The sequence below is a fragment of the Triturus cristatus genome, chromosome 4_1, assembly GCF_964204655.1.
Source record: "Triturus cristatus chromosome 4_1, aTriCri1.1, whole genome shotgun sequence".
NCBI classification, from domain to species: Eukaryota; Metazoa; Chordata; class Amphibia; order Caudata; family Salamandridae; genus Triturus; species Triturus cristatus.
The window spans coordinates 977626094-977638240 of record NC_140585.1 but is presented as its reverse complement, the minus strand read 5'-3'; the positions used below and the strand labels follow the sequence as shown (position 1 = coordinate 977638240).

At 46.7% G+C, this 12147-nt stretch overlaps 1 protein-coding gene across 4 annotated transcripts in view; it reads right to left on the bottom strand.

The window, feature by feature from the left end:
- The window catches only part of CPSF6 (cleavage and polyadenylation specific factor 6), a 389871-nt gene that overhangs the window by 212687 nt on the left and 165037 nt on the right, over positions 1–12147 (bottom strand). For 2 of the 4 annotated variants that reach the window (XM_085653879.1, XM_085653881.1), the window contains exon 5: positions 7251–7421. In XM_085653879.1, coding sequence (XP_085510005.1) covers positions 7251–7421 — 171 coding nt within the window. Of the gene's footprint in view, positions 1–7250; positions 7425–12147 lie in introns of all 4 variants that reach the window. The other 2 variants (XM_085653878.1, XM_085653880.1) reach the window with 1 other exon arrangement.

Sequence of the window (12147 nt, the reverse complement as noted above, 5' to 3'; positions counted from 1 at the left end):
CCCTTAAACCGCTAACTTCATTTTCCTCATAGGGTAACATTGACTGGCTTTTTCTTCAAAAATCTTCTAAGTGTGAACTTTTCAAAACTGCAAAAATTCACCAAAAATCAGCCAAGTGACAAAAACGAATTTACTCACCTGCTCCTAGGTGAGCTCCCAGTGCTGGATCTTGGTGCCCAGCCCTGACCCTGAAAAGTGTTCACAACTATATTTACTTCTAACTCATTTTTCTCCCATAGGAAACCATTGTCTGCTTTTCTGTGAAATTTCTTCTAAGTGTCTACTTTTGCAAATTTGAAATATTCTTTTAAAATCGTACCATTTCTGCAAACGAAATTACTTACCTGCTTTCGATAAGGACCCCAGTCCTGGGTCTAGGCACCCAGTCCTGGATTACTAAAGTAACGATTAAGTACTCTACCTGCAATTTGAAATTCTTGCCATAGAGATCCATTGAATGTTTTCTGTGAAATATTTTCTAAGTGCTAACTTTTGAAATAGCTAAATATTATTTAAAAATCATTACAGTTATTAAGTCGACTTTCATCACTTGATTCTGAATACTGACCCCAGGCTGGTTCTAGGATCCAGACCTGGAATTCCAAAAGTAATCTGAAAAGTGATTTATTACAAATAACCTAAATTTACCATTGAGCTCAATGCATTGTTATGTTTAGGAAATAGGATTGTTTATTGCAACCAACTGTGACTGTTTACACAAATTTATTGCTTGAAACAAAAGTATTTATATTCAACCTCTCATTCTGAGAAAGTATATTTTTACCCCCTTTGTGGTTCTAAAAATAAAACAAGCATATATTTTATATATACAAATCATTGGCCTAGAGTTCAGTTATTGAGTGTGTGAAACCATTTGCTGACTGAGTGTGTACAATAAATGCTTTACACTGTCCTCTGGTACTGCCTTACTGCTCGACCAAGCTACCACTTTTGAGAGTAAGGTCATACCTAACTTTGACCTCTATCAGCCTCTGGGGGACTGTGGACTCTGTACACCCTGTACCTATTAGGGAACAGTATATACAGAGCCACTTTCTCACAGAGGTTCAAAGGGGGGTCCCATGAGCCTAGTAAGAACAATGTTCAGATTCCACACTGGAGAGGGTGGTAATCTGGGAGGAATAATTCTTTTAAGTCCTTCCATGAAGGCTTTGATCGCAGGGATTGTTGGCGATTTTGTGAAGTAAGCCGCTAATGCTGATAGGTGGAGACGTATGGATGAGTATGCTAAATTACATCTTTGCAAGTGTAATAAGCAGCAAATGATGTTCTGTATGGATGCATCCAGTGGGTGTATATTATTGTTAGTGCAGTAAATGGCAAATCTTTTCCATTTTGCAGCATAGCACCTCTAGTAGTAGGTCTTCTGGCTTCTTTTATAATGTTCATGCAGTCTGGTGGCAGGTTAAGGTAACCGAACTCTAGGACTTCAGGAGCCAGATCCCCAGATTCAGTTGACCTGGATGGCTGATCTCTCCATGGTTCTGGGTTATTAAGGACGGGGAGAGGTGCAGTTTTTGGTGTGGAACTAGAGAGTGTTCTAGTAGTGTTGTGAACCACGGCTGGCATGCCCATGTGGGAGCTACTAGGATCAGTTAGAGAGACTGCTGCCTGAGGTTGCGTACTACTAGTGGAATTAGTGGGAGAGGCGGAAAAGCGTACGCAAATCTGCCTGCCCAGTTCATCAATATCGCATTGCCCTTTGACTGCGGGTGGGGAAACCTGGCGGCGAAGGTTGGGCATTTTGCGTTTTCATGTGTGGCGAACAGATCTATGTCTGGTTGGCCCCATTTTTGGAAAAAGGGTAGTAGGACTCGGGGATGTAATTCCCATTCGTGGATCTGTTGTGTTTGTCGACTTAACAGATCGGCTATCTGATTGTGAACCCCTGGAAGGTTTTCTGCTACTAGGTATATGTTCTGGGGAATGGCCCATCTCCAAATATTCTGTGCGAGGTGGGACAGCTGCAGAGAATGTGTGCCTCCTTGTTTTTGTATGTAATACATGGCTGTCATGTTGTCCGTCCGGATGAGGACAGCATTGTTCAGTACATGTAGTTGGAAGGATTTTAGTGCTAGGAATACAGCTAGTAGCTCTAGGTAATTGATATGGAGAACTTTTTGTCGAGTGGTCCATTTGCCCTGAGTGGTGTGTCCGAGGAGATGGGCTCCCCATCCTGTGAGTGGTGCGTCTGTTGTCAGCACTATCTGCGGAAGAGGCTCTAGGAACGGCCGCTCTTTGGACAAGTTTATGTTCCACCACTGCAGAGAGCGATGCGTGCGGCTGTCCACCAACACCAGATCCGTGAGTTGTCCGTGAGCCTGGTTCCACTGATGTGCTAGACATTCCTGTAAGGGACGCATTTGAAGTCTTGCATAAGGCACAATGAAGATGCAAGATGCCATCATGCCTATGAGCTGCATGAACACTCTGGCTGGAAGAGTGTGTTGGTTTTGAAATTTAAGAGCTGGTATACTGGCTGGACTGGGATATGCTAGGGCTGTGGAGGTGTTTATGGTAGCTCCTAGATATTGGTGTATATGAGAGGGTTGGAGATGAGACTTGGGATAGTGGATAGTGAACCCCAAGTTGTGTAATAGTTGGATGGTTTGGTGAGTGTGTAGAACACATTGGTCTAATGACTTGGCTTTTATTAGCCAGTCGTCTAGATACGGGAAGACATGAATTTGTTGTCTTCTGAGATGTGCTGCTACTACTGCAAGACATTTTGTGAATACTCTGGGCGCGGTTGTTACCCCGAATGGAAGGACTTTGAACTGGTAGTGTTGTCTGTCCACCACAAACCTTAGGTACTTCCTCTGAGCAGGTTGTATGGGAATGTGGAAGTATGCGTCCTTGAGATCTAGTGTGGCAAGGAAATCTCCTTGTTGCAGCAGTGGGAGCACTTGTTGAAGATCGATCATATGGAAACGGTCTGAGTGTATATACAGATTTAGGGGTCTGAGGTTGAGTATTGGTCTTAGAGTCCTTTCCTTTTTGGGGATTAGGAAGTACAGTGAGTATACTCCTGTTCCTTGATGCTCTAAGGAAACTGGCTCTATTGCATGCTTTTGCAGCAGTGAGAGAACCTCTTGTTTGAGGAGCGCAAGATGGTCTGCGGACATTGGACGCTGTTTGGGTGGTATGTGTGGAGGGGTAGCTGTAAGTTCCAGGCAGTAACCATACTGGATAATTTGTCTTACCCACTTGTCTGTTGTGATGGAGTTCCAGACAGGTAGTAACTGTGTTAGTCTGCCCTCGACTGGAGTGGAATGGTCTGGGGGGAGCAGAGGAAAGTCACTGTTTTGTGGCAGGGGAGGTGCGAGTGTTATTACCTCGACCCCGTCCCTTATTGTTGTTCTCTCTGTATCCGCCTCTGAAATAACCTCTATTGGGAGAGGTTTCTCTATTGCTTTTAAATGCAGACGTGGTGTCTGCGCCCATATTTTTGGAGGCTCCTCAGTAGAAGGAGCGCCGAAAGGAGCCACGCGTTTGTGGAGACTAATGCTCCCATGGATTTGGCAGTCTCAGGGGCCTTTTTCATTTTTTCAAGGTCAGTGTCTACCGCTGGCCCAAATAGCTGTTCTTGGCCGACTGAGTATGATAATTTGTACCTCTGGCTTAAAGCCTGAAATGCGTAGCCAGGCATGGCGTCTAAGGAGCCCACTGGTGTTAATTGATCTAGAGGCAGTGTCTGCTGCGTCAAGTGCACATTTAATTGACGCATTGGAAATTAGCTTGCCGTCTTGGATAAGGTCATTTGCCTGGGTTTTATACTGGTCAGGCAGGTGTTGTAAGAGGTTTTCTAACTGGTTGTAGTGTGCCCTGTCAGAGTGCCAGTAGTGCTTGGGTGTTGGCAATACGCCAGTGATTAGCTGCCTGTGCTGCTACTCTTTTGCCAGAACCTTCTAGCAGTTTGGATTCTTTATCCGGGGGTGGTGCATCTACGGAGGTCTGGGAGTTGGCGCGATTCCTAGCATTGGAAACGACCAGAGAATCCAAAGGCAACTGTCCTTTGATGTAAGTAGGATCTTCAGGGGCAGGCCTATATTTATTTTCTATTCTAGGGTTAAGAACCCTGGCACGGACGGGGTGTTTAAATACTTCGGGGGCATGCTTAATGACTCCTTTGATCAAAGGTAATATTTGCACCGACTTTTGAGATTGTTCAAAAGTATCTAAGAAAAAATATTCCTCTGGTGCGTCGGAGTGCATTGTAACCCCATGATAAAGTGCAGCTCTATTGAGTAATTGGCCAAACCCCAGATGATCATCTGGGGGAGATGGTTTTGAGGGATATGGCTGTGGGTCTGGTAGGTCTGTTGAGATAGGAAATGCCCAATCATCAAGTGGTGAGGTGTCTGGGTCTGTGAACGGATCAGTAGGCTCACCCCCACCCCCTAGGTCATCGTCATCATCATCCGGAGGTGGTGTATGGGGTGGAGAAGTGACAGGTAAGGGTGGTGTAGGCAGAGAAGGTGGGTTAGAAGGCAGTGTAGGAGAAGAAGGGGGCATAGGTGATGTTGCAGAGTCCTTCTTGTGTGCAGGAACTGAAGCAGATGGTGAGTCCAGTTTCCGTTTTTTTTTACATGGCACAGCCGTTACATGTCCAGTCTTTGGGTTGATGTAAATCTTTTTCTGCCTTGGATCGATGGGATCTGGGTGAAGTTCTTGTACCTCGGTAACAGTTTTCGGTGCCGATTTTTTCGGTTCCGAGCGAGGTTGTGGTTCCTTATAGGGTTTGGCTTTAGGAGGTGTATCAGAGTCCTTAGCCGTTTGTATTGGTGCCGAGGATGTTAGTTTCGGAGCCAAAGCTGGATCTTTAGGCTTGGGAACCTTCGAAGCCGGCTTTTCTATGGGCCGTGGCGTTTTCGGGCCCGATTTGGAGGTGGAAGGCGTCAGAGCCGATTTTGGCGCAGAGTGTTCTTTTGGCTTCGGTGCCGAAGGTGCCGGTGGGACAATGACATGTGGTTTGCTCGGTCCCGAGCTACTAGAAGGCGTGTCTTTTTTCTTCGGTGAGCCCGGAGGCGGGGCTTCTGAAGGATGTTTTCGGTCTTGACTGGGGCTAACAGGCGAAGTCTTGACCACTGCCTTTGGTTTTGGAGGGGTTGGGGCAGGGGCAGTAGTACTCACACGTTGCCCAGGAGTGATGAGGTCGTTGGAGTCTTCTGCCTCGGAGATGATTTAGAGATCCTCGGAATCTTCTTCTGGGACATCGGGGCCTTCATCAAAGATGCCCTCTGGTTCCGGGGCTGGTCTCTGTGCCATGATGTGTCTCCTAGCCCTTCTATCTTGGATGGTCTGCTGGACTCGTCGTGGTCAGGTGATAGGCACAGGTTGCAGACCTTGTGGTGGTCACTGTGCGGAAATTTTGCTCCAAACTGGGGGCATTTTTTGAAAAGCGTCCTTTACATGAGCCGTAGGCCTTCCGGCATGGATCGGCCCAGCTGCCCGTGTCGACGTCCGGAATCGAAGTGATGAAATCAATGTCGAAGATGAAGCTGATTCGATGGGTTTTCTGTAAATTTTGCGCTTCGAGAAGCTTGGAATTGAGATTTCCAGCCGGAGCGGAAAAGTTGCATCCGAACCAGATGGCGAAAAAAACAATCTAACGATGGAGTTGATGCCCATGCGCACTATCGTCCAAGGGAGGAGTCCCATATCTTGTGACTACAAAGACTTCTTCCAAGACAACAACAACGACGAGCAAGCATCCGAGCCCAACACCAGATGGCGATCTATGCTAGTGTGTGATCTGCAGCTCATATGCCTCGAACACTCATTTTCACCAGTGTCCAGCATGTTTTAAAAATGGCTTCCATGGGCATTTGTACAGGTAGTAATAGGACTGACCAGTAAAGGGCCATATCTGATCATGCAGGTATGCCCCCACATGTAATATTCAGCACCCTGCCTTTGTGCGGTCAGGTCTGCCGTAGGGGTGACTTACAAATATTACAGGCAGTGTTAAGGGGCAAGGCACACAGGGATGTGTGAGATGTAATGTTTTCACTTTTGTCTGTACCAAGACACGCAACCTGCAATGGAAACTTTGCATGTCCTTAGGGTGGCACAATTTGCATAGCTGCCTTTAGGGACCCTTTTTAGTACCTCAAGCTCTAGGCACCAGGGGTACTATTTACTAAGGACTTACAGAGGGTGCTAAAGGTATTGCCAATGGGGGGGGAATCAATTGCACATGTTTCGGAAAAGAATATTCGGGCCCCGGTTAGCAGCAACCCAGTACACTTCAGTGAAAAATGCATCACATACCAGGAAAAAAGTGGGGGGTACTGAAACACAAATCCCAGTTTACTATATCCAGCCTGCCCACCATGCCCTGTACTTCATGCCAGAAGCTATAAACTTGATGGATCTTCCCAAGCAGTAGTTAATGATCAAAACCAGAGCCAACGTGGGAGACTTGATCCAGCATCATTTGGATTTCACTAGTTCCTCTGAGAAAGTTTTGCATGGTTTCTAGAACAGGCAAGGCCCAAAATATTGAGTGCAGATCTTTATATGCTTTAAGGAGGCACAGACACCAAGCAAGTTTAGTTTCAGGTAGCGGGTCACGATCCAGTAAAAAAAGGTTAAAAGGCAAGAGGAGAAATTGTATACATTTTCTGTTGATAAGGATTACATTTAATTTTACTAAGAGTGGCCGAGGGTCTATCTGAAAACTTATTTTTTCTAGTGGCTACTAATCTCACCAGAAGAATCTTGGAAATGCTGGAAAAAAGTTGGCACTCCTTAGGACATATATCAAGATGAACGGTTTAATTGGGTCAAGTTGGGCAAGTACACCGGCAATCAAGCCACTGAACAAAAACTATTCCATAAGAGTGTAGAATGAGTGATCCTATTATATTAGCTTATTTGCAACTTCTGCAACGTCTAACTAGAAAAAGGAGGAAAAAATGAACATCTTAGTATGAAAGGAAAAATATCGAGCATGCGCAATTCACTTTACAAGTGAAAGCAATGGAAAAATATAATCATGCCAAGGGGGTGTGCGTTTATTAACTATATCAAAGAAATCCAGGAGATAGTTTAGAGTACAAAAATCCCCAAAATAACCCACATCTTTAAATAATGCAAAGGAAATAAACATAATAAAAACACGCCAGGTTTACCATCTTTCAATCCACTTGAGATAATTGCATTGCATGTTCCTTCAAAACTTTCCTGAGAAAACATGCATTTAAGGAAACAAATATTTTGGTTACCTGAAAAAGGTGGTGGAGGGCCTCCTGGCCCACCAGGACCGGGAAATCTGTCGCCACCAGGGCCAGGTGGAAAGCGGCCTCTACCTCTGCCAGCTGGTGGAAATGGTGAACGGGAGTTAATTCCTGGAGGTCCGGCTTTACCTTCACCGGACATTTGCCCAGCCTGTGTGGCTGCAACAATGAAAATAGAACAGAAAGTATATACAACTTTTAAAGAACCTAGAGAGCCCCCAGCACAGCAGTTTCTATTTTTTTTAAACCTGCTGTGGGTAAGCTCTGAGCAACTGATCACATTGCTTTTAGAAACGAAAGATAATTTACAAAAAGGAATGATTAACGCATGTCTTTCATTTCAAACAAAAGGCAACACATACCACAGAAACAACAACTGAAACACCATTTTAGAAAACAGAAATAGGTCAGTCACTGCACTTAGTTGTCACTTCACTCATTGAAATCTCAACATTCTTTGTAGGATGCAAAAACCAATTTAATATGTTTCCTTACTGGAAAATAAAATGTGATGACAAAGTTGCTGGTCCATTAAGCAAAAGGATTAGGAAAGTCACAAACTTGTCAGACCGGCTGACTAGGGTTCACACTGATGCTACCAAGATGCTTTACACTAATTCCTCCAGTTCATATGAAATGAGCACTCAGGCAACTGAATGTACTCTCTGCTAAAACAAATCTGTGATCACTTCTGCAATTCTAGAGAAAATCTGTATGAGGGACATTTTGAATGAATGCAAAATACTAAACCCTGCACTCTAGTAAACATCTATCACACTTTCACTAACTTAGTCTGGTCTGATCTAGATATTATCTTAACACTGACTTCTAAAAGTTCCAATTTGACAAAGCCTTTAAAACTGTTGGGAGCAAATATCACAATTAAGGTGTCCAGGACTATGTCAATATCATCTTCTGGGTATCTTGGAACTTCCTCGCCAGGAGATTCCTTATAGAACAGCTTTTCCCAAACTGTGGGTCACAAGCCACTTGTTGGTTGGTCAGGAAACTCCAATGAATAAATAAAAAAGCCTTTAAATTCAGTGTTTATCTTGTCACATTTGCAGTACTTCAAAGTTACGCCTTCTGACCAATGTTTTGTTTAATCCTTAAACACGGGGACTGGTGTTTAGTTTTCTTTCTTGCTGGGGTACAAGGAGGGTGAAAGGGAAATCTGTAGGATGTCTTATTTATTTTTTGCATTACCATAGTAGAGGGGACACTTGCATCCATTTCTTCTCTACTAGTTCATTTTAGAGAATACTAATGGAAGGGTGGAAACTTAAATCTCATAGGTTTTATAAAATGACCCTCACACACTAGTATCACCAGTGGCATTGCTTCATCATTGGGTCCTCATGGACCCAATGTCAACAGAAAATATTGTGTGCTGATTGTATAGAAGTATTCAAAGAGAAGGGGGAGGGGGGAGGGGAGAGGTGAATGAGTGAGTGTTTTCAAGTAGTTGTTTTAGAACCTTCGGTCCCACCTCTGCTTCTCCTCTGGGTTGGGTGCCAACACAATAGTGTTTCTTGAAAGTGTGTTACCGCTTTGCATATGTCCTGCATGGAGACGTGTGCCAGGAAGATAAGTGTTGCTCCTTGTGGAATGGCATGTGGCCGCTCCTCCAATGCCACTCCTGCTCCTTTGTATCGCGTCTATTATTAGCGCTATCCATCATGCCATGGTGTCTATGGCCATGGGTGAACGAACCTTTGGTAGCTGGGGCAAAGGATATGAAGAACTGTGTTCCGTTTCGGATTGGTTTGGTTTCCTACCAGTAGTACATCAACTCTGCTCCTTACATCCTGGGTGTGTAAGGCTCTCTCAGCTTTGTTCTACAGATGCTGAAGGAATCCTGTAACTAAATGGACTGTTTAATGTGGAAAAATCGGGATGACCTTTCAAAGGATTTTCGGGTTTGGTTCTAATGACCAACCTGTCTTCGTGTGTGCGAGGTGATGCCACTAAAAACATGGTTTTTAGCATTAAATACTTGAGCGTCTTCTTGTGCATGGGCTGGCTGATTACCAAGTTTAGGTTACACATAGGTGTGGGCATTGCCCTTGGTGGAACTATCCTCTTTAATCCCTTTAGGAATCTCTTACATTATGGGTGCAGTAAAGAGGTTTCTACCCATTTGTCCCCTAGTGTATGCGACAATGACCAGCCACCAAGTGTACCTTAAAGGATGCACAGGCAGATATAGAGACTGTTTCTTGTGTTCTAGTATTTAGGAACCCTTCTCTGTTGTACCAGTGAGCATATCTGTTCCACTTAGTGTCATGGCATTTTCTTGTTGCAGGAATCCTGGCGTCCCTCAAAAATTCAATGGTTCTCCTAGGGAGTCTCAAATGTCCAAATTTTAAGCCCTCTGTATTTACGCTACTACTGCACTATGAGGAGGTCCTACATGTTTGGTAACTTTATTATTTCTCTTTGGGGAGTCTCTATGAGGTCCAAAAATCACATATGCCTTGGGCATTGTGATGCAATGAGGATCAGTGTCATTGATGACTACTTGCAATTGTGGGGAAAAAGCATATGAAATGTCCCTTACCAGTACATCAATAGGATATTCCCCCTTGACCAATGGTGCAGATACCTGGATGCGAAGTGTTGGTACAGCGCGTCTGCCTAACCCATGGCAGGTGTATTGCCCCCAGGACTATGAATGACCCATCCACAGATTTCCTGTGCCAGTTATGAGAGTACATGAGTCCTTGATCCCCCCCCAAACCTGGTCGTTAAAGTAGAACATAGTGCTTGTGTTAACTGTCTGCTCAGTATGGATGGCATTCAGAGCTAGGAAAACAATTTTTAGTTCCACCGCATTTACAGGTTTCACTGCTTTTGTTGGGTTCCAGGTCGCCCTGGCATTGAGGTGCTCCATGTGTGAGGCACCCGTTCAGGGTTACTACAGAAGTTCGTGTCTTGAAAGGCCGCTCTATTATGTTCACTAGGTTCCACCATTCTATCTCATTCTACACTGTCTGTGTGACAACCACTAGATCCTGACAAATCCCTGTAGCCTGTGACCATTCGTTTGAGAGAGATCTCTCTATGCATCGCCTATGTAACCTGCATGTGAGACGAGAGGTATTCAGGACACCATCATGCCAGGAGTTACATCACAATCCTCACTGGGGGGGGGGGGGGGGGGGGGGGGGGGACGGACGTAGGGGGGGCGTGGCCTAACATCATGGCCAGCTAGCTGCGTTTCTCTGGAGCTCCTGCCCCAGATAATTAATCCTGCAAGTATTCGGCTGTTCTGAGCACCGACTCCCGATAATAAAGGCAGCGGAGTGCCCCCTGAAAACGCGGAGACAACGGAGGGGGCCATCGGAGCTGGAAAACACCAAGGAGCAGTCTGAAGACACCTCGGCTCGGCGGCCTGCCTGACTCCAAAATGGCGGGGCTGAGAAGAAGAACTTGATAGCCTCCAGCCCGCTAGACGGTTGGCGGTGCGGGGAGCCCCCCGGGAGCATGGTGTAGTGGCGGAACCCCTCTGGCTGAGATCCGAATGGTCCGCCCCGACGAGCGGTGACCCGGCTGGAGAGTGAAGCTGATGCCGGAGTCCACCCGGGAAGTTAGCAACACTGAATAGGGAGACGCCGTGGGGCCAGAAGCTGTGGTAAGGTGACGATCCTGTGCCCTGTCTGCTGGTGGTGGAGACTGCAGACTCCAAAGCGGGGATACACCGAGACACTGCAGATTGCGACGGGCGGCCTGCCTGACTCCATTCATAGCGGAGCCGGTCCCTCGCCCACAGCGCAATTAAATTATGAGAAGCAGTCCGTTGGCCCCGACTGGAGCGGCCACCTGGGCAGACCATGGGGGTGGCATTGCTCGCAGGTGTGGAGTGAGGGGTTTTGCCGCAGGCAATCTTGACGCCCGACTGAATTTGCATCGGACAGCAGCCTACAACTGTGCGGGAATTATAGACACGGTGCACGGAGGCTGTGTGGACTGTGACCCCACCTGCATGTTACCCATATAGCACAGGTGTCAGCTGCGATAAGAGTGCTCCCAGTTGAGGTTTGCACGCTCCTACGGGCCAACAGATAGCACAGTTTTTTGAGAAGCCTGGCCGGGGGAAGGGCAGGTGACACAAAGACACCCTCCAACGCCGGGGAGCACACCATCACACCTCATTGTCCCCTGGGTCAAGCCAACTGGAGCGAGGAACTTCCAGAGGGTTGCCCCCCACTGGTGGGTTTGAGTGCGCTGCTGCGGAGTGCGTTCGCCCAGCTGGTGACGTAAAGCCTGGGGTGGCGGCCCGGTCTGGTGCCCTTCTTGGAGTTTCCAGGACCTTGAGCCATAGAAAGCGCTTAGGGGTGAGAGTTCATCACTGACAGCTGGACTATGGGCAAAGATAAACCGACAAGGGGAGCCCAAGCCAACGAGATAGTGCCATATACGGTGCCGGGCCCGACGACACCTGAACACTCCCTATGGGATCCCTGTCAGGCGCAGCATCCCGGAACGATGGCGCAAGACTGCCGACATCCTAGCCGCCATTAGAGACTCTTGAGTAGCGCTAGAAACTAAGATGGATACCATGGAAATGGATATTGACCATCTGCACCTGGACCTGCGAAAAGTAGCGGACCGAGTCACTACTACGGAAGGGGATTTGGGCACGATGCGAGAGGAGGTCCAGAGGCTCCGCCCGACAGTGGCCTCACTCCAAGAGCAGACTCTCTGCCTAGAGGAAAGGGCTGAAGACACAGAGGGGAGATCGAGAAGAAATAACCTCCGTTTTCTTGGTTTCCTTGAAAAAGCAGAAGGCCCGGAGGCGTACCTGTTCCTTGAACAATGGATTGGGTCTAAACTGTTTGCTATAGAACGGGCCCACCGCTCCTTGGTACCCCCTCCGAGACCG